At 38.7% G+C, this 27,808-nt stretch overlaps 1 protein-coding gene across 2 annotated transcripts in view; it reads left to right on the top strand.

Annotated features, from left to right (window-relative positions):
• The window catches only part of LOC131248813 (uncharacterized), an 88,168-nt gene extending 65,117 nt beyond the window's left edge, over positions 1 to 23,051 (top strand). The window contains exons 12-13 of one of the 2 annotated variants that reach the window (XM_058249284.1): positions 7,887 to 8,002; positions 22,604 to 23,051. In XM_058249284.1, the coding sequence (XP_058105267.1) occupies positions 7,887 to 7,956 (70 nt within the window). In that variant the 3' untranslated portion in view covers positions 7,957 to 8,002; positions 22,604 to 23,051. Of the gene's footprint in view, positions 1 to 7,886; positions 8,003 to 22,603 lie in introns of those variants that run through there. The other variant, XM_058249285.1, reaches the window with a different exon arrangement.
• Positions 23,052 to 27,808: the final 4,757 nt, after the last annotated feature.

Here is a 27,808-nt window from a genome sequence, read left to right as displayed (position 1 = left end):
TCAGCCTCAAATTTATGGAATCAGTGCTTATTCACTAATGCATATCCCTAAGCATTTAACATCATTCCCCCCCAACTCTATATATATATATATATATATATATATATATATATATATAGGGAAATGATACTATAAGGTCGAGCGCATGCAACCTTAACATAAGGTCGAGTCGTGTCTTAGTGTGAGCCGTTGGATGATAAACATTCAAAATGCGCGGTGTGACGGGAATATGTGACAACCTCTCAGGGAAGCTTAATGTGATAGGAAGCTAGTTAGGCCCACCATCATGTTGTGAGAAATCCACATCGTCCATCTGTTTTTTCATGTCACGTTAGGATATGAGACAAAAAGTGGGGCAGATCCAAAAATAATGAGGGTTCATGACAGGAAATAGTGAGGAATGGATGTCTGCTGGTGAACATTGGTGGGGTTACAGAAGTTTTGGATTGGGCTAATATTTTTTTATTTTCAATTCATCCTAGTAAGAATGACCCTGTGAACAGTATGGATGGCATATAAGAATAATGGTAGACCTTAGGAAGGTTTCAACAGTAGGCATTTAACTACTCACATTTTCTTGTTGTGGGGCCCACATATATGTGTAGATAAAAATTCCTTCCCACACAATCCAAACGACAGGCTATCTGCATGGGAGTGTATTAGGTGCGGCTCAGGCTTGACCCAAGACGGTGCGGCCCTTATTGTAGGCCCACATTGACTTATGAATTTTATATCCACTCCACCCATCTGTCTTTATAGATCATTCTAAGATATGATTCAAAACCTGAAGTAGATCCAATTCTCTGGTGGACCAAACCATAGCAAAAGGTTGTGATTGACAATTAATGGGCCATTTATATTTTGGATGAAGCTGATGTATTTTTTATTTTACTTCATCCAGGTTTATGTAATGTATCAATAGGTTAGATGGAAAATAAGCATGATTTAAACGTTACAGTGGACCATGGGAAGTTTGTAATGGTAGAGTATTCAATCACTACAGTTTCCGATAGTATGGTTCACCTTAGAACTGGATCTTTTTTATTTTTGGAATCAGGACCTAAAATTATCTTCCAAAACAGATGGACCGTGTGGGTACACAATATGTAGATCAAGTTGGGCCCCACGATGAGGATGCACTTTCGTATGTTAGGCGGAGGCCACACCTAATCTGCTCCCTTCCACGAGGCGCGGATTAGCTACTGACAAGTTGAGTAGCGAGACTAGCTACTGAAGTGACGTCACCAAGTTCCGTGGGCCCCACCATCATGTATGTTTTGTATCCACACCTTCCATCCATTTTGAGAGATCATTTTAGGGCAATATCCAAAGAACGAGTTAAATCCAAAGCTCTAGTGGACCCAGCACAGAAAATAGTGAGACAGTGACGACCACCATTAATAACTTTAAAAGGCCACAAAAGTTTTAGATCAATTGATATTTGTGTTTTCCCTTATTTCATGTCTTTTTTAACTTTTTGACAGGTTGGATTTCAAATAAACATTATGATGGGCCTTAGGATAGTTTCAACGGTGGGAATCACTCTCCCCATTGTTTTCTTTGGTGGGGTCCACTATAGATTTTTATTTGCCTCATTCTTTGGTTCATACCTTAAAATGATATCTAAAAATGGATGGATTGTGTGGATATAACACATACATCATAGTGCGGCCCACAGAACTTGGTGACGTCACTTCAGTAGCCGACTCGCTACTCAATGTGTCAGTGTCTAATCTGCATCCCCTTCTGCGTGGGAAGCGGAAAGGCTGGTGTGCCACACGCCACCGACCTTGGTGGTGTGTTGCCGTTGCTAAGTTCCGTGAGCCCCACCATGATATAAGTATTATATCCACACCGTCCATCCATTTGGAAAAATCATTTTAGGGCATTAGCACAAAAATTAAGTAGATTCAAAGCTCAAGTGGACCATAACATAGAAAGTAGTAGGGATTGAACGCCTAACATTGAAAACTTCTTGGGGCCACAAAAGTTTTGGATCAAGATGATATTTGTTTAGTCCCTTCATCCAGTTCTATGTGACGTTACGGACATGTTGGATGTAAAATAAACATCATGACGAGCCGTAGAAAGGTTTCAATAGTGGGCATCATTGTCCCCACTGCTTTATATGCCGTGGTCCACTTGAGGTTTGGATCTGCCTCAGTTTTACGATCAAGCCCTAAAATGATATCTCAAAATAGATAGACGGTATGGATATAACACATGTATCATGGAGGACCACATAATTGGTGACGGCAACGCATCCCAAGGTTGTATAATGCCGATTTATCCCGTTTTGCTTTTTTTTTTTGGGGATGACATCTTCGCTGTATATTTTGAAAATTTATCATCCAATGGTTCGGACTAAGACACGACTCGACCTTATATTATGGTTCTATGCGCTCGACCTTATAGTACCATTTCCCATATATATATATATATATATATATATATATATATATATATATATATATATATATATTAAAAAGAAATGAAATTAAATTCGGATGAATAATGTGTTCGATTTGGGGGAGCACTCAAATGCCCCTAAATGGGCTCCAAATTCATGCAATCAATGACTATCATTCCACTAATACATATCTCTAAGCATTTAACATCATTCCCTCCAACTAATTACGAGAAAATTGAAATTAAATTCTGATAAATTGTATTTGTACCATCAGTTTAGGGGGTCACACGAATGCTCCTAAATCAGCCCCAAATTCATGCAATCAATGGCTATCATCCCACTAATGCATATCCTTGAGCATTTAATATCATTCCCCCCAACTAATTATACGAAAAAAAATAAAATTTTGACATTAAATTCGGACGAATAGTGCAGCCGATATGGGGGATCGCTATGCCCCCAAATTGGCACAAATTCATGCAATCAATGGCTATCATATTACTAATACATATCCATATGCATTTAACATCTTTCCCCCCAACCAATTACAAGAAAAAAAAATCAAAATTAAATTCGGGTAAATATTAGTATCGATCTACAAATTCGAATGTCCCCAAATTCATGCAATCAATGGTTACCATCCTCCTAATACATATCCCTAAGCATTCAACACCATTCCCCAACTAATTATCATAAAAATTAAATTCGGATGTATACTCCCACCGATTTAGGGGACCACTCAAATGCCTCCAAATTGGCCATGCTATTAGTGGCTATCATCCCACTAATGCATATCTCTAGGCATTTAACATCATCTTCCCCAATTGATTACAAGAAAAAAAAAAAAAATCAAATTAAAAACTCTTATTTATTACATACATGTGTAGATCTAAAGAGTATACATGTATTCCAAAAACCCACACTCCAAAAAAAAAATGTGGAAAATTCTGTTAAGTTTTTAAAAATATTAAAAAATGAAAATTAGAAAAATAACACCAAATCGACCATAAATCTAGCAAAATATGGTGATTTGCTGTGGTAACGTTGAATCTAATGATTTCTAGCAAAAACAACAAAACAAATAGTATTTTTTTCCTCTTTTTTTCTAATTTCCTCAAATTTGGTCCCTATAGCTTTGGCTCTTCCAAGATGATTTGATTTAGTGTTTTAATCTCCAAATATTGCACAAGAGGTCGAAATGAACTTAGAAATAATCTCACAATGAAAAATTTGGGAAAAATGTTTAAAAAAAAGGCATTCGTGCTGCTAGTTTTTTTATATTAAAAACATGATTGTTTTTCGAACATTACGGGGCATAATGCTCTATTATAGTAAAAAAAAAATCGAATCGGGGCATTACTCCCTCATAATGCGTAATGGTGGTGTGTACCGTTATCGTTACCTTTACATATTGGTTGTTACACAACTGATTTTGAATACCTTGCCTCTTCCTCTCTTTTATTATTGTTCTTTGGGGGGAAGGTCGAAGCCCTTAGGCTTTCCATTGTGGAGATAAGATCTATTTATAAGGAGTCTTAAGGCTTCATGTGAAATACTAGTATGGTGCTCCACACCCTTATAGATAGATCTAACCATTGTATCTCCATCAAATTTAATCAAACCCCTTTAATGGTGAAATTGATCTAATAATTGAAAATGTTCATCCCTCCATGACCTCAGGTCAAAGGATTAGTCAAGGCTACTAGCCTAGCACATGATCAAGTCAAAGCCAATTTGAGCATGATGGGTCTCTCAGTTAAGAGAGTTGATATAATCCACCAATGCGAATGTCCAATCGAACCCAACAGTTACTCATAAAACAAGTAAACAATTACACTCTTCTGTGGAGAAGGGCAGCGGCTAAAAGAGGCTTGATGGTGGATATTAATCCATCCTAACTTGTCATTGGTTCCACAAAGAGGATAACCACAAAACTAATCCCGTGTCCCAAAATCTGATGCAATGGTTATGGAATTTAAGGTACTCAAGAACCATGGAGAAACAACTATCCCGTAGTTATAGTGGTTGTTGTTGTGTCCACTTCATTCTTTCTCCAAGAATCCATAAGAGATTCCATAAGGACATCCCGTTACCCACTAAACATATTTAATCCAAGAGTTCCATGCACAATTAATGATGAATAGGAAAAGAATATTCCATACAAATAAGTGGTCATCAATAAACCAAATTGATCAACATATAAATCATTGGCTTTCCATGGCACACATATCTAACACCCATACCCACACTAACCATGTTTTGGTCTTGCCAGGTCCAAGTCTCATTCCAGAAGATGTTGCAATAAGTTTGTGCCCTAGCATAGAGAGTCAGGTTGTGAGAGAGGTTGGTCTCAAGGTTGCATTCCTTTAGTCCTTAGAGGAGGAGCTAGGGATGAGTTCCACAATATGTAGTTGATGTCGTGATAGGTTTGTGCCATAACACTGAACTCTCCCCCTTTATTGGCCTGGTGTATAGTGATATGGCTACCCTAGAAGACCCATGTGTGTTGCGTAGGGTCCTTCCATTGGAGCATAATGAAATGTTCAGGCATGTGAGGCTCACCTTGGTGAGCATTTGCGCTTAAAGCTCCTTGTCGCAAAAAAATTGCTCTTTTCTCTGTGTGTCTATATCTCTGACTGTCTCTGTCCTTGGAATGAGTGCCGAGGAATTTATAGGCTTGTGGGGCCTGATTTTCTCAACGGTGGGATTTTTGCGCCTATCTTAGTAGTCTTGCCCAGAGGGTTTTGCACATGGTGCAAAAGCGTTACTAATCGGCCTGGCACTTAAATCATTGAAGCTTGTCACCAACTTTCACCGCAGGCAAAAAAGATAGTCCTAGGATGGTGCAATGTTGCCATCAGATGAGTGAAGGTCCATTTTCACTAAGAGTGAAAATTTTCATGCCAAGAATGTGTGTGCTATAACTAAATTGTATGCCACAGGAATGGCATCCTCTGTCTCGTTTCTTTTCCTACGTGACCATTTAAATCTTCTCCTATAGATATCCTTTATTCCTCTCTATATTCCAAATTCCTTGCATTAGTCTATTCATATCCTCTCAGAATTCTCTTGATTCTATCCTCTTAACCGTTCCCTTTATTCATATGCACTAATAATGTCGATTATCCCCTCTTCTAACACAAGTTTTATTAATAAAATTTCATCACTTACTCTCTTAACATCTACACCTTTATCCTTGAAACATTTATCTACCACTATCCCTATACCATTTCTATTACTGTCATTTCCTATATACCAAAGTTTATATCCATCAATTTCTCTGGTTTTGGGCCCTTTCCACTTGGTCTCCTAAATGCAAGCTATGTTAGCTCTCCTTTGTTTCATTTTATCTACTAACTCTATGCTTTTACCTGTCAATGTTCCTATATTCCATATGGCAAGACAAATCCTATTCTCCTGGACTAGCTTCTTTACCCACCCACATCTAGAATGGCGCAGGAACCCTTGCCTACTTCTCACAGCAACTGAGCATTGTTGCAGTGTGTCTCTTCTGAGGGATGCCCTAGCCAAACCTTGCCCAATTCTCACTATACTCAATTGATTTATGATCCAAATCGAATGTTTTGTGGTGGTTTTAGTGGTGTAGGAAGAGGGCACAAGAAAATTTCCACGGAAAACTTCGTTATGAGAACAAATAGAGGAAAACAATTTTCATTTCCAGGAAAAAAAAAAAAACACATTTCCATTTCCATGAGTTTTGCAACATTTTTTTCCCTGCCTTCCAAACAGGCTTAGAATCTGGATTGTAAAGCATAGCTAAAGAAGGGGGAAAACACTCCTGAAACAACTGTAACTTTTGTTTTTTAACTGTGATTATATTCCATTAGGAAAGGCCGCAGCCTAAAAATACAAATATACTAAAAAACAACTATACACGCCCTCCCAAAAAATGAGACAATGAAGAGCAAGCCACTCTATGCTTCTGCTCACTCCTTAACATAAAGAGTAGCCCTACCGCAAACATCTGGAACTCCTCTCATCTTATCCCCGAAGCATCGCTCATTTCTTTCACCCCAAATTGCCCAAAAAATGGCTAACAAAACTTAGCCTTCACCTCCTCTTATCCATTTTTCCTATCCCCCCACATGCCAAGAAGAAAAAAAATATTCTATGTGATTGAGGAAAACCCATAGAACCCCAAAGGAATGAAGAAGAAGACTCCACACGTCCCTTGTAAAGCAACAATGGATGAACAAATGATTCACGGATTCTGCATCTTTATAGCACAGCAAACAAATGTTCCGAAGGACCATATTCCTCTTGCAAAGATTGTCAATAGTAACTAACCATGCAAGAAACTCCAATAGTAACTCTAGAACTAAAACATGACCCAATAATAACTGGCTCTTCATTCACACAGTTGTAATTTTTTATAGGCACAATCATTTATATAATCTAATATGAAGATTATCTCTGCCACTCCTTTCAGAAAGAGAAAAAAGATTTCTCTGACCACTAGTGATCAAGTAGGACCCACTTTAGGTATCTTCTTCTATGCAAGTGTGGTTTGAAGCTTCCTGCATCATTCTAGATGGGGGCATTCAAGCAAGATGGTAGCGGGACCATTTTTCTTTTCTCAGGTAGTCTCTTTGTTGAGGATATTCTAAGTAGGCTTGTCCATGCAATCACTGAGCAAATAGAAATTTGAATAGGCCTGTCTGATCAATTCAAAGTCTGGGCCCAAATCAAACCAGGTGCATTCCAAAGCAAAACTTTGATGGGCCAAGTCTGACCAGTTCAAAATCTGGGCCCAAATCAACCACGCCCGTCCCTTTGATGTCCCTAATTCCTGGTGTGGTATTGGTTTGGCAGCAAAGTCAAATTTGGAATCATGGAACCTTTGTTTTTTCACTTTAATGAGATCCACAAAGTCTCTTTCACTCAAATATGTCATTTTGTCATGCTTGTAGAGGTCATTGATGTGGTGGATTCTCTATTTTAAGTGTTTGTTATATACAGACAGATAATTCTTTGATTATCCTTTATGCAGATGTACCTTGACAATCTTACTTTTTTATGTTTATTTTTGTTGCCACTTCCACATTCATTCACCATGGTCTGCCCTTGCTTTGAGCAACCAAGTTCTGTCCATTTTTTATTGCTGAACTCTCAAAGTTTCCTCCGAATTTGTCATTGGCCCACCTGATGTTCTTGAGTGGCCAACTCGATTGTACATGAACTCACTTGATACTAGCGTGAGTGAAAGTGTTGTGGCTAATCTTGGTAGCCATTCAAGGGGTTCCACCCCTGAGCAAACTGAGTTTTGCAACCAATTTGGTTCACTTAAAAATTGAATTCCACAGATTTTAGTGAGCCTCTTTTGAATTTCTGAAATTCTTTGGGTCTCATTCGTTCAATATGAATATTCTTTTCATGGCTGTGGCTAGTTGTTTCTATTTCTTGAAGCATTTCAGGAAATTGCATTTCTGTTGATTAAGGCCTCTTTGTTTTGTAGGGTGTTCTTTCCCCATGACTTGGACTCAGCAGCAGATGCTCTTCTTGCAAGTGGCCATGATATACAGTGATAAGCTTTTACCCATGACTTGGACTTGTTGTTGAGATGCTCATCTTGTAAGTGGCCATGATATCCAGTGATAAGCTTGTTGCTTTTTTTTTTTTTTTTTTTACCGATTTGATGTAGCACGAACACTTGGGATTTGATTATTTTCGATGGAAGACATCATGGCTCCCCATATAGTATTCTTGAGGAAGTTGAGACATGTAATTCTTATCTTTCTAGAATTGCCATGAAAACCTCCATGTCATCATCATCTGGCTGTGGCTATAGAACATGTGCCGCATATCCACAACAACCAAAGCCAGAGGGAAAGACCATGTCCATGAAATCCGAGGATGACTAATCATGAACATCACTACCACTAGGCATCTGCTGTGTCGAATCTGAGTAAGAATATCTACTAATGCCAACAATAGATCCATAGCCATAGCCCCCACCATAGTTGTACCCGTATTGCTCCCGATACTGCTCAATACTACCGAGACTGAGAGTGAGATTGCGACGAATAATTACTCGGATCCAGAAATGGATATCTATATCCTCCATATCGACCTGCTCTATATGGATCATATCTAGGACTATTCCAATATGAAAGTGTCTCAATAGGCTTCCTATGTTGTCCATGGTCATATCCATTTCCATAAGTCGTCCAATGTGTGCCTCAATTCCTCCAATACTAGTAATACCGGCCTCGCCATGATGCTTCTCCCCTAATTGGTTGTATCGTGAATCAGTACACAAGTTCAGCCTCCTCTATTCCGTCTTGGTTTTTTTTTTGCTACTCTTTCCTTGGGTCAAATCTTCTGTAACCCTCACTGGCTCCCTAACAATTGCACGACTCTCTTGCTACCCCACACATTATACTGGGTCGTGCATATCAACTTGCTTAGTCTTCTTTTAGCCTTTTTTTTTTTTTTTTGGATCCTCTTTATTGTAAATGTTATCAGAGCTTATTGGACAAAATTCGTCTTCTTCAATTAAGTTCACCACACGCTTTGCATTTCATAAACTTGACTTCATGTTGTAGTGCATGTAGACAAGTTGATCCAATGTCTTAGCTTGCAACCTATTCCTTTGCTTTGAATGGGTGAGTGCAAAACAACTCAAGTTCCTCTCGCAACTAGAGGAAGGTATCTGGCTCAAAACTTTCACTACTATAATTTTCAAAGCCTTTGCATTTTTTTTTTCCAAAATGAAGTCACCAATCAACTATATAAAAAATTAATTAAAAAAATTATGTTATACACCATTCTACATCACTAATAAAACAATTTCGACGATTATGTAATAGTAATAAAACACTAATTTCTTATGTAGAGGTGTCTGAAAGATTACCCTTTGTGTAAGTGCATTGGAGAAGTTACCCATTCAAAGTCCATATTTTTCCAATTATAGACAATATGCCAAAGAATTAATATTGTTTGAAGTACTAAAATAGCAAAATTAAATACCAATAAAGGCTTGTACTCACGTCGTTCAACACCCTTATTCGTGAATCCAAGTCGAGCTCCAATCTCTTTATAACGTTTTTCAGCCCGGCACGAACCTCTTCATCCTCAACAATTGATGAGGTATATCAGTATATCGAATTTAAATAGTATCCTACATTACAATAATGAAAACAAAGACTAATGATTACATCATAAAAATTGTTAGTTGTCTTTTTTCTTGAGCATGTGTAGACCACATGTGTGGTCCACATGTATCATGTGTGGCGATGAGTGGTCACATTTAGGTGGTCCACTTCTGATTCTTGGGTTCCATGTTTTTTGGGTTAAGTTTTAGGCCCATGCACCTTGGTTTTGTAATGGATTAAGGGGGCAATTTTGTAATTAAATATTATTATTGTTAGCCCTTATGTAATAATACAAGTGGTGGGGGAGTGAGAGCTCTTTAGTTGCTCTCTCCCACTCTTTTCCTTTTCCCCCATCTCTCTTCTCCTCTTCTCCAATCTTCTCCCTATTATTTTGCAAAAAATAACTTAATAATAACTATTAACAACAATTGCATGTTGAATGTGCACGAGACATTACCTGCCACATGAGGTTCGTGGTGAAGCCGATTCATCCAATGCTTGTCAATCATCTTCTAGTAATATTTATAGCTATTACAATCATGACTAATAGCACACTTTACTTTATCAATGGCATTATAGAGGAAGCCCATGGTAGGTATCTTGTCAGATTTTACAAGTTGAAGAACTCTCATTAGTGGTTCCATTGTTAAGAGGGTTTTTTTTTTTTTAAAAAAAAAAATTTATTTTTAAATTATTATTATTATTATTTAAAATTACTTTCTTTTAGTGTTTGTTATCCGTGATGATCTCAATTTGTGTCCCTATTGTCTTCAGCCCATGTTTTTTTTGTTGAGCCACTCCCGAGAAGCAAACATCTTGCCCAACACTCCCCGATTCTCGTACAAACTCTCTAGGGTAGTAAAGCTTGTCGCAAATTGAGTCACTGCAGGCCTTCATGAACTTCCTCATTATGGTGACTGCTTGGTTGTGGTCATTGTTTGGAGTATCTTCGATATTTTCGCAATATCCCCGATATTATCTCTATCTTTAGCTCAGCGTTACCGGTAACACTGGTAGTCTTAGAAATTCTTGGTATCGGTGATGCATTACTAAGTATTGCCAATGTATTGATATCACCAATATTTTCGACTGTGTAAATTCTAGGTGTTGCTTATATCACCAATGTATCAATATTGCCAAGATTTTCGACCATATAAATTCCAAGTGTATTGGTGATATTTTGATAATATCACCAATGTATCAATATTGTCAAAAATTGTTTGTTAAAATGCTTTTCATTTCAATTTTTTTGTGGGCACATGGTTATATGCGGTGTTCAAATTGTCGACGATAATATCAATCATATCGCAACATGGATGATATCGAGACCACAATCTTTCATTTCCTTTCCAGTTATTGATGATTTCTTGGTGAAGCATCGTGTGTTGTTGATATTCTAAAATATCGATAGATATTTGGATGGATGGATGGATGGTTGGACTGGTTTCTTACAACAACACATGCTTTTAGGCCCCTATTAAATGGAAACTTATTATCTATGCATTCTTTTTATAATTCTTTTCCTAAATATGCAAATATGTGTATTTTAGCATCTCTTGAAGTTTCACTGAAAAAATCCATCGTTTTCCCATGTTTCCCCACATTTTTGGTTATCAATGATATTATCGGCGATATTGATATTGTTTCCGTATCCACGGCCAGCGAAACTTGTAGCAATACCAATACTTCGACACTAGTTGTGGTTATAAATGAATGTCATCACTTGCCTTGCCCTTTCAACCAATTTTGTGACATTATTTTTATTTCCAATATCTTTAAGGTTGATGCAGTGTGCGGCACATGGTGACCAGAATAAATTCTCTTCTCCATCAACATTTTTTCTCACTGATCTCGATGACAATCTACACCACAATTTGCTCTCCAATTTCATCCCTATTCATAAGGTTAAAAAATATAATTTGCATTTTTCGTTACCTCCGATGCATCAATTGCTTTATGGAACATCTTTAAAAAACTAATTGATTTATGGAACACCGTTCCTAAGTGGCAACACACCATAAAATTTATCATACTATGTCTAGTTGAGTCAATCCAACCATCACACACAATAACACATCCTCTAGTCTATCCTATGGTTCTCAAGGGGACCAGTTATGCCTCCACACATCTTTTCATTTCTCCCTAATTTCACGAGCTGTGGGTGCCTTCACTCCTTTGCCTGCCTCTGTTGCTGCATCTATCTCCACTTGCCAATAGGGGCAGCTAGCAACATTTAGGGCTATATTGCCATATATGAATAGCGTAGCCACGACCCTACCAAGCTTCTCAAATGCATTTTTACCTCACATTTGTTTTAACCTCTCCTGCTTTCTCGTCTCCTTCCTAAGCATAATCGGATCACTTTAAGGTTTCCCAGGCTCCACCACATCTACATCATTAGTCACAAGGGGAGCACGTGAAGCCTCTCACCAGTTAAAGGCATGCCAATAACCAAACATACCCCATCTCCCACCCCCACCCCCAGCTCCACTCCCACTGCCCCTACCTATGTCATGAACAGATCCCCTCCCTCCAAACATGTGCCCATGCCTTTCATCTTCATGAGTAGTGCGCAATGCACCATCTCCTCATCCTCCTTACCTCCCAATTTGAATCTTCATCGGACTCAACATTCTCATTATGACCAAAGTCCATATAATCAGAACCAAACACCTCTTGTCAGGCCGCATCAAGAGCATCATGCCTTTTCTTTTGCATGCTAGCTCTTATTCCCTTCATCTCTTCCAAATTCCGCCACATCATTTGCATTACCTCTCTTGGCAAACTTGTGAATTCCACGACTTGCCTCTTTTGACGTGCCAAATGTTGTTTCGCTCGTGTGACTCCAATTATTAATCTGCTATAGTAGTTACATTGAGTGCCTACTCCCACCCACTTTCTCACAATGTTGTCATCCAATATCCTCACTTCTCAGTTGGCCTGCCATTGTTTCTGCTCACAAAACAAAAGTCGCTACTACAACTTGCTAGTCACCCAACACCATTCCCTCCAACTAATTAAGAGAATTTGAAATTAAATTCGGATAAATAGTACAATTGATTTAGGGGGCCACTCGAATGCTCCTAAATCGACCCCAAATGTATGCAATCATTGCCCCCCCCCCCCCGAAAATAAAATAAAATAATAATAGACTAGTTAAGGGAAAAGCGAAATTAAACCTGAACAAATAGTGCGACCAATTTGGGGGACCACTCGAATGCTTCATTCCACTAATACATATCTTTAAGCATTTAACATCATTCCCTCCAACTAATTAAGAGAAAAAATTGAAATTAAATTCGGGTAAATAGTACCTTCGATTTAGCGGGCCACTCAAATGCTCCTAAATCAGCCACAAATTTATGCAATCATTGGCTATCATCCACTAATGCATATCCTAAAGCATTTAACATCATCCCCCCATCCCCCCCCCCCCCCCCCCACACACACACACACACGCACACGCACACACCAAAAAAAAAAAAAAACTAATTATGAGAAAAATCGAAATTAAACTCGAACAAATACTGCAGCTGATTTGGAGGACCACTCGAATGCCCCCAAATTGGCCCAAATTCATGCAATCAATGGATCCCACTGATACATATCCGTATGCATTTAACATCATTCCCCCCAACTAATTAAAAGATGAGAAAAAAAAATGAAATTAAATTAAGATGAATAGTGTTGTCGATTTGCAGGACCACTTGAATGTCCCCAAATTCATGCAATCAATGGATATCATCCTACTAATACATATCCCCAAGCATTTAACACAATTCTTCCAACTAATTACAAGAAAAAAATCGAAATTAAATTTGGATGTATACTAGCACCGATTTAGGGGACCACTCGAATGCACCCAAATTGGCCCCAAATTCATGTAATCAATGGCTGTCATCCTACTAATGCATATCCATAAGCATTTAACATCATTCCTCCCAAATAATTATAAGAAAAAACAAAGCTATAAAATGGGCACAATTCATTCCAAAAATAAGCGACATAAAAAATTAGCAAAAAATAAAAAATCAGATGAAAAACTCTTATTTATTACATACATGTGTAGATCTAAAGGTTATACATGTATTGCAACAATCCACACTCCACAAAAAAAAAAAAAAGATTGCACAAGAGTGGTCGAAATCAACTTAGAAACAATATCACAATGAAAAAAAACTGAGAAAAATTGTAAAAACCATCTGCAATGCCAATTTTTATATTAAAAAAAAAAATGATTGTTTTTAAACCATTAAACTCCGACCATTACGAGGGCATAACGGTTTGTTATTGTCGAAAATTCTAGATCGGGGTGTTACTCATTTGTAATGCGTAATGTTGTGTAACGTTACCGTTACACAATGGTCGTTACGTAATCGATTTTGAATACCTTGATAACACCGGGAAGACCTTCGCTAACAGTGAAGGAGTTGAACCATTTCTTCAATCTCTTCGTCCACGAGATTTCTTCCACGAATAGGAACCCAAGTTACTACATCAGCTGTAACTGAAAAACAATTATTCACCTTCACCCCTCATTCCCTAGCTAGTCTCACTAATGATGGAAACCTTTCACACAACTTGAAATCTCCTACCCACCTATCCTCTCAAAATCTAATACTTTTACCGTCTCCCAAATTAAAACCATTCCCTCCCACACTCTCTTTTAGGGACATCACTGATTTCCACAAGTTAGAAGATCGATACAGTGAGGATGTCTTGATCCTCCACAACCCCATACTTTCTTGATATGACCTCTCTCCATTTAGCTTCCCTCTCCGACCCAAACCTCCATACCCATTTCCCCAACAACGCTAAATTCATCTCCTCTAACTTCCTAAACCCCACACCTCCTCGATTCGTTGGCTTACAAACCTCATCCCACTTCAAAAGATGGAAGTTTTGTTTCTCTTTCAACCCTTTCCACAAGAAATCCCTCTGTTTTTCCAAAATATTTAGAATAGACCTTTTGGGCATTTAAAGAGAGACATGAAATGACCGGAAGAGTTGACTCAGACGCTTTAATCAGAACCATTCTCCCGCCCATTGATAAGTACCCAGATTTCCACTTGGACATCTTTTGTTCACATCATTCGACAACTTTGGCCCACATGTGTTTCGCCAGTCTCCCTATGCGTAACGGTAAGCCAAGGTAAGTTGTCAGAAAAGGAAGCTTCCTGACATCTGAATAGTAATGCAAATGCCCGAACTTCATCTTTGGAGATGCCTACCCCTAAAATCTCACTTTTGGAGATCTCGACCTTCAAACAGGAGACTACCTCAAATCTGACTATGATGGAACATAGATTTTGCACAAAGAAATCGTCCGCCTTGCATAGTAAAAGCGTATCATCCGCATATTGAATATGTGAAATCTGAAAGTTCGTGTTGTGCACCCCACAACCTTTAGCCAAACCGACTTAAACACCTCTATCAATCATTTTACTAAGAGCCTTCATTATTGTTACGAATAGAAATGGAGATAGAGGGTCGCCTTGATGTAACCCACGGGAAGGGACAAAGAACCCCTTCGGCGAACTGTTCACCATTATCAAAACTTTTGTCGATCTCATGCATTTTTGGATCCAAATGCGTCATTTAGGTCCACAACCCAGCCTACCCAGCATGTAATCTAGAAATGCCCAATCAACATCGTCATATGCCTTTTCATATCAAGCTTGCAAACAATGCATTTGTCCCTTTAAATTAAAAAGAGTTGACGCATTCGTTAGCCATAACAAACAGTCAACAATTTGTCTTCCATCCACAAAGGCCCCTTGAGACTCCGAGATAACATCTCCCAATACCTTTCGAAATCTGGATGCCAAAACCTTTGTTAAAATCTTTTATGGACCACCTGGCAAACTAATGGGATGGAAATCTTTCAAACATTCAGCTCCTTTCTTTTTGGGAATCATCGCTATGAACGTAGCCCCTAATTTTGTCGCTATTAAGCCCTTCTCATAGAATTCGTGCATGAAGCCTAACACATCCCGCTTAACATACTCCCAAAATTTCTGATAAAATGCCAAAGGAAATCCATCTAGCCCCGGAGCTTTATCACCGCCCAACTCTGCCACTACTTCCTTGATGCCTTCTTCAGGAAAAGCCTATTCCAACACATCTGCCGCTTCTAACGTAATTGATTCAAAATGCATGTTATCAAGGGTCAGCCTATGTCTCCTCTCTTTAGACAAAAGGTCCTCATAGAAATTAACTATAGTTTCACAAATCTTTGACTTCCTCTCTATCCTTTCCCTGTCCACCAATAACGATATAATCTTATTAGATCGCACTCTAGCACTAGCCATCACATGAAAGTACTTGGTATTTTTGTCCCTTGCTTTCAATTAGGTTGCCCTAGACTTTTGATGCCATTTAATCTCTTCCTCTCGCAGTATAGCATTGTATTTTGCGCTATGCACCTCCCTCCATGCTATTTCCTCTGCTGATAGGTCCTCTTCTTTCGAGTCAATTCTTTGAATCTCTAGAAGGAACTTGGTCTTTTCCTCCTTTTGGCCAATTAGGTGCTCTTTTTTCCACTCCCCTATTTTTTTTGTTTCAGTCGCTTTAGAGGGAATAACCGGCGCCCCCTTTGACCACCACTCCACTCTTTTTTCCCCAAAACCTTCGATTTCTAACCATGCTAGCTCAAACCTAAACGGTTGCGGCCCCCAATCCTCCTCATCCACTTCTAGAAGAATTGGGCAATGATCCGAAAAAGATCTAGGCAATCCACATCGGTGAATCAACGGATAGTTCTCCCCCCATTCTGAGGAGATAAGGAATCTGTCTAGCCTGGAATTTATTGGCAATGCTTGTCCATTGGACTAAGTGAATTTAGCACCTCCCAATGGAAGGTCTATCATCTCATTCTTCAATATCCACTCAGAAAAGTTTTTCATACTTCTTGAGATTTGCTCCCCATTTGATTTTTCATGAAGAACTTGAACTATGTTAAAGTCGCCTTCCACACACCATAGAACATCCTACTTGCTATGACATGTGTCCAATTCTGCCCAGAACTCGTCGTGACGTTTTGTTGAGAAACACCATCTGAAACCGGACCCCCTCTCTTTCAACACCACTGACACCGAAAAATTCCCTGTCCAACTGTCCTCTTTACTCCAAATTGTCGAATTCCAGATTACTAATATACCTCCCGCCGATCCAATCACATCTGCCGCTAACCATTCTTTTTGCTGACCCCACCAAATCGAATTAATCAGCCCTTGGTTCACTTCATCTTAGTTTCCTAAATCGTTGTCAACTGTATTTTGTGTCTTTTACACATCTATGAATTGCTCTCGTTTTTGTGCACGCTCAAACCCCTGACATTCCAAGTCAAAATCTTCTTTTACAACTAATTGCTCCCCTTTGTCTCACCACTATTTTGGCCGCATTTGTGTTTTCCTCTTCTAGGCTCACCATATCTCTGACAGAAAATTGGACCTGATTTGGAATTATCAGTCTTCCCCTTTCTTCAACGAACTCAAAATAGGACACATAATCTTCTGGTCTGTCCCCAAAGGTGACCCCCACTAACTGCACAACCTCCATCATTACCAACTTTATTCTTTTCATACCTTGTGCCGTTGTAATCCTTCTGGTCTGCAGCTAGCCAGGTATGAGATTTCTGTCCTCAATTGGTTATTCCGTGACAACCTACTGCCCATTGCCACCATTGTGCCCGACTGATGCTCAATTGCTAAAGGGGTTAAAGTTTCTAGGTCTTTGAACCCTCCCAGCCCCAACTTGTCTGCCCATGTTGACGCTGAAAATATCCTCCTCCATTATTTGGGTTCCCTTCTTTTGGGTCATGAGGTCTAATGAGGATTTCTCCTGTAGAGAGCTCTTTCTCCTTTCCCACAAACGGAACTATCTGAGGTCTATCAACCGGGATTTGACTCTTGAAATTGTCTGACCTTGCAATATATCTTTCTTCCGAACTTTTCTTAGCACATACAACCACATCATCATCCACGACTGAGCACTTACCGCACTCCATCGTCGCCATCTCCATCGAGGATCTCTCCTGCTTTTATCATGCACGGCCTCGTTTTGGAGAGGAAGTAGCTGTAGGTGGGGACTTCTCTACTCTGCCCGAGTCGAAGAGGGACTCATCTTTTGTTTTTCTATCAGGCGTTCTGGACGATTTGATTCGTATACGGGATTAAAAGAATAAGGGTTGTCGCATGTGGAATGGCTTAAGCAATCTTCCACCTGTGCGAAACTAAGGTTTAAAATTTCACGTGTCTGACTCTCCGCACGAGGCCGAGTATTAGCATGTATACTCGGGCTTTGAAAAACCATCGATTCATTAATGCCTTTGGTTAGCTTTCCACGTGTCAGAAGATTATTAGTGGGGAAGACGACTCTTTCATCCCCTTCATTAATACTGTTTCTACGTGTCTGAAAATCATTGATATTTTTGCCGTGTGTCAACTTTTCCAGCGAAAAGCTTTCCCCCTCTTTTCGAAAGCTAGTAATCTAGTGACACTGTTTCCCTTCAAAATATGGTGCTCCATTGGAGTAGGAATGTGGACTTCCTTCTTCATTCTTTCGACCAGCTATCATTAACAGACAGTATCACTCTTCTCCTTCAGTCCTCTGTAGATCGTCCTGCTCCTGTAACACTTCCACCTTAAGCTTTGTGGGACCAACCTTTAGCCCAATTGAAATCGGGTACTGTGTTAACAAACTACACGAGCATCCCGATGAAGCCAACAGAAATCCTATCCGTAAACAAAAAATCAAAGGCAGTTTCATTATGGTGGTATACCAGCCGCCTGTTCAGGAACTTCCAATTCCAATTTTTCTTTCTAATTCGTATTCTCGCAAAACACAACTCCTCGCTCCTGTCAGTGCGACTATTGATGGCCACCACCGATTCAATACATGCTCTGATTTGTCTTATAATGTCATCAATCCAAAATTCCAAAGGAATGTACAATATACACACAGATCCATAGCTTAAGTGGTAGACTGAGTGAAGATAACCTCATTTCAACACTGAGGTCTTGGTAAGTCGGGGTGTGGCTAACAGTGGAGTGTGTGCTAACATGTTAACCCAAACAAATAAAATAAAATAAAATTGTACCATATTTGATACCAATGTTCCTCCCAACCAAAAATTGACCAGTTCTCCCATTTCTGAATCTTTGTGACTATACCATCTCTGTTTGATCTGCATACAGAAGAAACCTTTTCAGCATGCTCCTGGCATCCCAATGATACTAACATTGCATTCTCCTGTAGCTTTTCAGCGATTAAATCTTCTTCCTCTATACCATCACAATTGCAGATTAGCCATTCTAGAAGATCCGTTTCTCCTGTTCCAGGTCTTACGACGACTGTGAAGCAATGCTCAAAGGTCTTCCACGAGTTGTCTAGAACTTTTGTAGGAATCCTTACTTCTGGTCCTTCCTCTGTAACTGCCCTCCAAGCCTATCTGTTATCTGAATCATCTTAAACGTTTGCTGCCTCGATTCTCTGTTCTGTTTTGTTAAGCACTGCGTCTTTGAAAGATCTTCCTGCTGCCGCTTCTGTAACTATCTTCGAAGGGCCCGAACTATCCGATATAGCTGTTCTTTGTACCTCCATCTTTCATTTCAAGGATATTGACCCCTGTATCGACTTCGTTGTTCCTCTCTGGCCCATATCTCACCTTCTGAACTCTCAATTTATTCCCCCCAAACTCTCTGCATTGAGTTCATGGACTACGTTTACCAGTTCCTCTTCCAAACTCATTCGGACGAATGCAAACGCTCTGCTCTCGTTGGAGTTTCTTTGTTGAGGAATTACTATTTCCTTAACTATTCTTGCACTCGAGAAGACCCTCTTGAAGTTTACTGGTTTCCATGCTTCTGGAAAACCTTCTACAAACAAGGTTGGGTATTCCAAAAGCAGTGCATTTTCTTTCCATTTTTTTGTATCTTCTTTTTACCAGATACCATTTCCCTTTTTCCCGATGCATCTCCGTCCTCTGAGGATGTCGCTTCTTCCCTTATTGTCGCTAGCTATAACCCCTTACATCACTCACACAAGAAATCCTTCTCACCACTCCTTTTGGCGTTTTTGGGCGTTGCTTCTTTACGTGGATAAATAGAAGAAAAAAAAAACTCATTTCCACCAAAAAAAACAAAAAAAAAACTCATTTCCATTTCCATTTCCATGGGTTTTCCAACATTTTTTCCCCTGGCTTCCAAACAAGCTCAGAATCTGAATTGTAAAGCATAGCTAAAGAAGGGGAAAATTCCCCTAAAACAATTGTAACTAACCATGCAAGAAACTCCAATAGTAACTCTAAAACTAAAACATGACCCAATAGCACACTGTTGTAATTTTTTCTAGGCACAATCATTCATATAATCTGATGTGAAGATTATTCTGCACTTCTTTCAAAAAAGATTTCTCTGCCACTAGTGATCAAGTAGGACCCACTTTAGGTCTCTTCTTCTATGCAAGTGTGATTTGAAGCTTCCTGCATCCTGTTAGATGGGGGCATTCGAACAAGATGGAAGCAAAGGACCAATTTTCTTTTCTCAGGTAGTCTCTTCGTTGAGGGTATTCTAAGTATACTTGTCAATGCACTTGCTGAGTAAATCAAATTTTGAATAGGCCAGTCTGACTGATTCAAAATCTGCGCCCAAATCAAACCAGGTGCACTCCAAATCAAAACTTTGATGGGCCAAGTATGACTACAAAATCTGGGCCCAAATCAACCAGGCCTGTCTCTTTGATTTCCGTAATTCCTAGTGTGGTATTGGTTTGGTAGCAAAGTCAAATTCAGAATCATGGAACCTTTGTTTTTTCGCTTTAATGATATCCACAAAATCTCTTTTCACTCAAATATGTCATTTAGTCATGCATGTAGAGGTCAATGATGTGGAGGATTCTCTATTTAAGGAAGTGTTTGTTAGATACAGACATTGAATTCTTTGATTATACTTCATGCAGATGTACCTTGACAATCTTACTTTTTATGTTTATTTTTGTTGCCACTTCCACATTCTTTCACCATGGTCTGCCCTTGCTTTGAGCAACCAAGGTCCGTTGATTTTTATTGCTGAACTTGCAATGTTTCCTCTGAATTTGTCATCGACCCACCTGATGTTCTGGCGTGGCCAACTCTATTATACATGAACTCCCTGAAATTGCCTGGATTGTCTACCACGGCATACACGTGCAAAAGGTTGGCAGAGCCAAGGAATGAATGGCTAAGTCCTAGCGGAGGAGGGAATATGACCACTGAAAATTTATGCCAATTCAAATCACAATTGTTTACTTAAACTATTATACCAAATTAAACTAAGGCAACTTAACATTAATGCTTCCAAGCCAAGGTCGGTCCAATCACATAGACTACCAATGATATACCAATTAGAGCAACTAGTCTATATTTGATAGTGAACTTGTGTGTGCTTCACAAGTTGAGTACCTAGCATACAATATAACCCATGCATTCAAATAATTCAACCAATCAATTACTTAAGTGTAATTAGAAATGTACGCAATTTACAATCGCAAAAACAAGCATATAGAGTGATTTGGTTTCCCTACTCCACTCTCGGTGGACACTCTCCTTTAGTGTATCAGTATTCATTATTAGAGGTTTTAAGTCAAGTTCACCTCTAACCTATACAGCCCTGCACAATGACCTACCAAACATACACTCCCATTTGAGGCTTCCGTAAGAGATTTTAATTGGTTTTCTATCGGTTAACCAATAACCGTAGTCCTAGTCAAAGGACCTACGTTTACTCCCGCCGGAGGCTCCCACGGAGACTAACACATACACAACAGTGTCCAGTGAATTCGGCCATACACAAGAACATTGGTCTTACACAAGAACCTATCGAGTTTGGGTCACAAACCTTTACCCTCAATCCTACACAAGGAAAGAGAGTATGGACTCACTAATTGACAACTTATCGGATTGAGTCCTGTTGATGCGCTGTGCTTGGGTTGCTTGATCGATGTTCTCCCGTGCTCCAATCAATTCCCCTTATGCTCCCTCAAACGTTGAAGTCGGTCTTCTTCCGCTTCCTTGAATCGACTACCTTGCAATTAATGCTCCAATGAGGCTACCAAGGTAATGAGAGGGGGTTGGTTGAATCTCCTACGACTAAAGGCTTAGTTGGTTTTCAAATGAGAACTCACCTAAATGAGTATTCTAGAGGTTTGAAAGACGAAGAGTTTTCCTATTGGATTGGTATCTATCATCTAAAGAATGCTAGGAAATAAGTTCATTTTTATAAGGAGCTTGGAGTGCTCATTAGAGTGATTAAACACATGCAAGATTATTTAAATCCCTTAAAGTGAGAGCCTAAAATTGTTATGAAGTATTGGGATACACTGGGCTTCAAACTCATTCAAAAACCATCATTTTTCCGAAGGCCCGTATGCCCCTTATAAAGGAATCTAGTTCCAACGGTAAAAAAAATAGACAGAAATCGGCCGGTCTGATTGGTTGTAATTCCAGCTTATAGAGAATTCTTTGTGGGACGATTTGGGCCATGTTCGATCGCTCGAATTCGATTTATCGATTGATTGATTGAGGATCGATCGATAACACCTACGAGTCTGTTGTTTTGGTTGGTTTGGTTTAACAGCAACTCACAACCTTTATAGCCTATCTAAGCATGTTTAAATGGGGCTTCTAAGGCTAATGAATGATCAAACAAGGTTTACCTATTGGGCCATGATCATCTACAAGTTCAAGGGTTGTTTTGGGCAATGTTAGGGTCACCAAGGCACCTCATATATATATTCTTCACTTCCTTGATGTTCCAGTCTTCATGTGTCTTTAGTCTTCAGCTTCCAAGGGCTCAACTGACTCCCTAACACATAAACGCATGTGATTGACAAAAAGGTTTCACCCCTGAGCAACCAATTTAGTTCACTCAAAAAATCGATTCCATATATTTTAGCTAGTCTCTTTCAAATTTTTGAAATTCTTTCGGGTCTCATTCATTCAAGATGAATATTCTTTTCATGGCTGTGGCTAGTTGTTTCTATTTCTTGAAGCATTGCAGGAAATTGCATTCCTGTTGACGAAGGCCTCTTTGTTTTGTAGGGTGTTCTTTCCCCATGACTAGCACTCAGCAGCAGATGCTTTTCTTGTAAGTGGCCATGATATACAGTGATAAGCTTTTATCCATGACTTGGACTCGTTGCTGGGATGCTCTACTTGCAAGTGGCCATGATATACAGTGATAAGCTTCTATCCATGACTTGGACTCGGCAGCAGACACTCATCTTGTAGGTGGCCATGATATCCGGTGATAAGCTTGTTGCTTTTTTACCGATTTGATGTAGTACCAACACTTGGGATTTGCTCATTTTCGATGGAAGACATTATGGTTCCCTATATGGTATTGTTGAGGAAGTTGTGACATGTAATTCTTATCTTCCTAGAATTGCCATGAAAGCTAGAGATCTGGTCTTTCTTTGGTATCAGCTGTATTATTTTTGTGGTTCTAGATTGGGAAATCGGAAGTTGCTGGAAGCTCTTTACATTTGAACAGTAAGTTCAATGAGGGGAACACTATTATATTCACAACCAACCGAAGGTCAACATTCGAAATCCCAGAAACAAAATACAAGCTCCATCAAGTAGATGGGCCAATAGGTCAGCTTGCTTATGAGTTCCATGATACGCCCCCTAATTAACATGGGAAATCCGAAAATGCCCTTAAACCAGAATACTAAAGATGTCTTCAAAGATGTTGTCCTTCCAAGTGGGAAGAAACTTTTCTATTGGTAGAATGTGCTATGGAAACCTTTCCATTTCTTTTTCTTTTTCTTTTCTTTTCTTTTTCTTGTTTTTTTAAATATTCTCGTGGTGTTACTACAAGTAAAACACAATATCATGCCAAAATGAGGGATGATGAAGAAGAAGAATATGCAGATGGATAAAAAATGACATGGAAGTATGTTAGAATCCTAGTTACCTAAACTGTATTTTTGAAAGAAAAAAAAAATTGTATAATTGCTCAAGTTTGGCTTTCATCCATGTAAGGCCCCAGCTGAAGTAATCTCCATCTCCATGAGGCAGTGTACTTAGGTTAAAGGGCAAATAGTAACACCCAACTTAGGATTTTGATTTGCTGTTCCTGCCAAGATTGTGTTGGACATAGGCCAGTGGGATCCACTAGTGGGCAATCACTAGTGGGTGGGTCCCATGAGGTTTGGGCTTTTTTTATTAATCATTTTTCTTTCTTTCGTTTGAAGTTGAATTTCAGTTCAACTTTAAATGACGATTTAGATGAGGAGATAGGGATAAGACCGGATAATATCCGGTCTCATTCAAACTCCCCATCTTTCCTTGTAAGTAGAAGAGGCTCTCTCATGAATAACATATTAAACAACAATGAGAGTAAAAAAAGGAGAGTGATATATTGAAATTTGTCCATTTAGCTTGTCCTTGAGACGATCTAAGCCATAGACTGTTATCCAAGGTCATCCATACCGTAAAATCAGAGGGGTGATTAGACCTATCTGCTCTAGTAGTGGTTAGGTGGACTGTTAGATCTGGACTGTTCATCTTCGGCTTTGTGGATGTCTCATATCATGTAGACCATCAGATCTTGTAGGCTCACAATTCCGCACAAACTTTCAATGGTATCAGAGCAACTCAATGACGGATCTCTGATTTATTGTTTTAATTATGAAAGGTCAGTGGCCCTTTTTATTATAGTCTATGTTTTATTTTAATTATACATCGATCATTTAAATATTCGTTTATTATTATTATTATTTATTCTATTCTTGAGGTATGGGGATTAAATAATGATGATAATAATAATAATAATAATCGTAATATCAAATAAACGATATTTGAATTTACATCCTATTGACCTGAGAAGAAATTTATTTATTAAAGGGAGTCAATCCTAAGGATTAATAAAATCAAACATTGGAGATTTGATTAAGCTCAAATATAATGGCATACCATAAATTGATATGAGATAGAAATTAATGATAACGGCAATATTGAGGGTCGAATAAAAAAAAGGCATTTTTTATAGGAAGCGTTTTTAATAGGCACCACCTATCTCTTATGAAACAGTAATCATAAGGGACTGATGACGATGTAGGTTTATCATGTTCCTCTAATGAATATGTAGCTAGAATGTGTATCAATCTGCACTGTTATAATTGTGAGATCCTTTTTTTTTTTTTTTTTTTTAATGGCCCAGAAAATTAGCTTATCAAATTGATGGGTACGAAATGGACAACTAAAAGTTAAATCATCAGTAATTGAAATCCATTTTTTGGTGACGTTTTTAGGTCCCATGTTTTGAATAATAAGGATTGGGGTATATATTTACTATTGTAGATGAATTACCACCAATTATTTTATAATTATTGAAGGCCTGAAATCCCATTTAGTGAAATCCATTTTTTTGGTGACGCTTTTAGGCCCCGTGTTTTGAATAATAAGGATTGAGATATATATTTACTACCGTAGATAAATTACTACAGAGTATTCCATAACTATTGAAGGCCTGAAATCCTATTTAGTGAAATCAATAGATAACAATTTTATCTAAGTAATTGTTGTCTAAAGCCTCCTTAGTCAGGTAGACTTATATATGGACTTGGACCCTTTATTCATGCAGTAGCATTTTTATGAAACTATTCGAATATGCCTTTTGTATCAAAAATAAAGGAACCATAATAAGCAATCCATGAGTGGTTGGAAAGCTCATATGAATCCCATATTAATCTATAAATTCAAATGGGTTGTAATAGAAGCCCAATTCACTTTCTTTAAAGATTAAGTATATCTTATTAAGAGTTTTTTAATCAGCCATTTGTGGGTTGATTTAAACCAAGTAGTAGGAAGTGATTTGGGTTTTTTTTTAAAAGAAAGATCTAACCTATAATGTCGTCCGTTTTAATGATTAACGGTTAAGATTTCTTGAAATGATAAAGATCGATGTATATATTAAAATAAATAAATAATAAATAAATTTTTATAATCTTGATTATGATATATTAGTATCATGAATGTAATCATTTAAGGTGAGCTACACATTTTTATAGTTAGATGTAACGCCCTGAAAATCAGGGGTCGAGTAAGAGTTCAACTCCCGAGTTCCAACGCATTACTTATGCAACATATTTAATGATGATTTAAATGTTGTCTATATTAGTGCATAAACATGAATAAGATTAAGCCAAAACTGCAAAACATAATCCAGGGACAGTTGTAATAAGCAAGCGGAAGACTGAAACAAATATATATAAGTTTACAAATTAGTATAAGTCCCCAAAGTATGTGTGCATTGCCAGGTCAATAATTACATGCATTGTTTGAAATTACAAAATGTCAAAATATAATAGTCCACTACAAGTATAACCCTGAAGCCCCGACGATTCAGAACGGTCTATGTAAACCCGCCTGAATAGTGCATATATGAGAATGCCTCCTCATCATCCTCGAAGTCCGGCTCCGCCTCGCAGGCTGCGCCATCGTCAGGACCTACAACAGGGTCTGGTTGGTGTTTAAAACACCGTCCCGTAACGTGGGAGTGAGTGATCAACTCAGTGGAATAATAAAGTAAAGGTTAACATGTTATCAATTCAGTCAAGCAATAATGATAAAGTAATACAATCGAACATCCCTAAATACTCTGATTAATGCAGGATGGTATGAATAAATGATGCATGCTCTCGCTTGCACTCCCTCAGCGATTTTCATCTAACGGTCGCGCATGTCAGTCACTTCCTCGTGCTCTCTACACATCGCCAAACGACACATGTAATGTGGTGTATGAGTGTGATTTCTAAGTTCTTATTAGTTCTTTTCATACAGCAGGATTGGGAAGCTAAGGTACCTCCCTTATATTAATTCCCAAACGATGATCCATTCTAGGGTCGTTAGTCTTAGTAAGTCTCATACGATGTTACGGTTCTAGGTCGCTGCAAAGGGCTCGTCACCTGATCAGTGCAGGCCTAGTTTGTACTCTTATTACTACGGAAAGGCTCGTCGCCTCTACGCAGTCTCAGAGTATACTGGAGGTCACTACAAAGGGCTCGTTACCTGATCAGTGTAGGCCGACAGCTCGAATACAGTGTCCCATACCACCGTATTTGGCTCACGAGTCTGGGTTGCTCACTGGTCACTACAGGGAGGCTCGTCACCCCAGCGTAGGTCGACAACTCGACCACGGTGTCTCATACCACCATGCCTGGCTTATGAGTCTTAGCGGATCGAGATACCAAGGTTTAAAGGGTTTTCACTGGTGAGTTTGGTACCTTAGATTCAAGCAGTAGCGTCCATACATGGTGAACATACATCGGGTCAATCGGGTTACTTGACGAGCTTGACTAGTACGAGCGCATGTTGAATTGACCGACATGAAGTGCGTAAGCACTTCATGTGGCCTAACCACTGCCAACAACCAAGGTACGACTCGGGTTTATCGAACACGTCTTATGTGGCGAGACAACCTCAGCCACCTATTCAGTGCCTGTTACCGATTACCTGGACTATTTTGTAGTCCCAAACACATTCAATTATAACAGATAATCATACAGCTAATCAGAACAGTAATGGATCAATAATTCCAATCATACAAGCATGTGAGCATTTGATGGATTTCAACTTAAACATGAATTCACACATAAGCATTGTTTAAGTAAACGGACAAAGAATGTAAGTTACATGGAGGAAATCATACACATCGTTATGGTAGTTGAGAATCTCTTCTCAACGCCCGTATAAAGTACAATTTACTACATGCCTGATCATTCAGACATTTCTACAAACACTTAGACTACATATCCCTACCTATATTATGTACGTTGGGTATAGCACGTATTAGGGCAAATCCTTTCATCAAGGAGTTGTTACACATACAACTAGCATAAACATACGACAATTAATCATGGCAAACACATGTTCAAATTTCATACGTATACGATACTTTGTACATATACATGGAATACACTAAACTCAATATAGTTCATATATATCAGAAACGCGATACAAACATCACATTTGGCATGTGAAATTCCACCCACATCAATAATAAACCATTAACTGACATTGAAAGCCTTAAAAACCATAACCTATACATTTATAGTCCGCACCTTTCGCCGATAGACTCGTAATGAACTCAGTTTTAAAGCTAAGTCTTTGTCTACGGCAGATTGGCTACCTATAGCATAAATTAGGTTAGATATTTCATAACTTACACTATCTGAAACCCTAAAACAGATTAGGATTAGGTTTTCTTACCCAAGTACGTTGTCGGAATCGCCGGATTAA

Source organism: Magnolia sinica, chromosome 6, assembly GCF_029962835.1.
Source record: "Magnolia sinica isolate HGM2019 chromosome 6, MsV1, whole genome shotgun sequence".
Lineage (NCBI taxonomy): Eukaryota > Viridiplantae > Streptophyta > Magnoliopsida > Magnoliales > Magnoliaceae > Magnolia > Magnolia sinica.
Note: the sequence above shows the minus strand (reverse complement) of the source record. Positions and strands in the feature narration are given on the sequence as shown.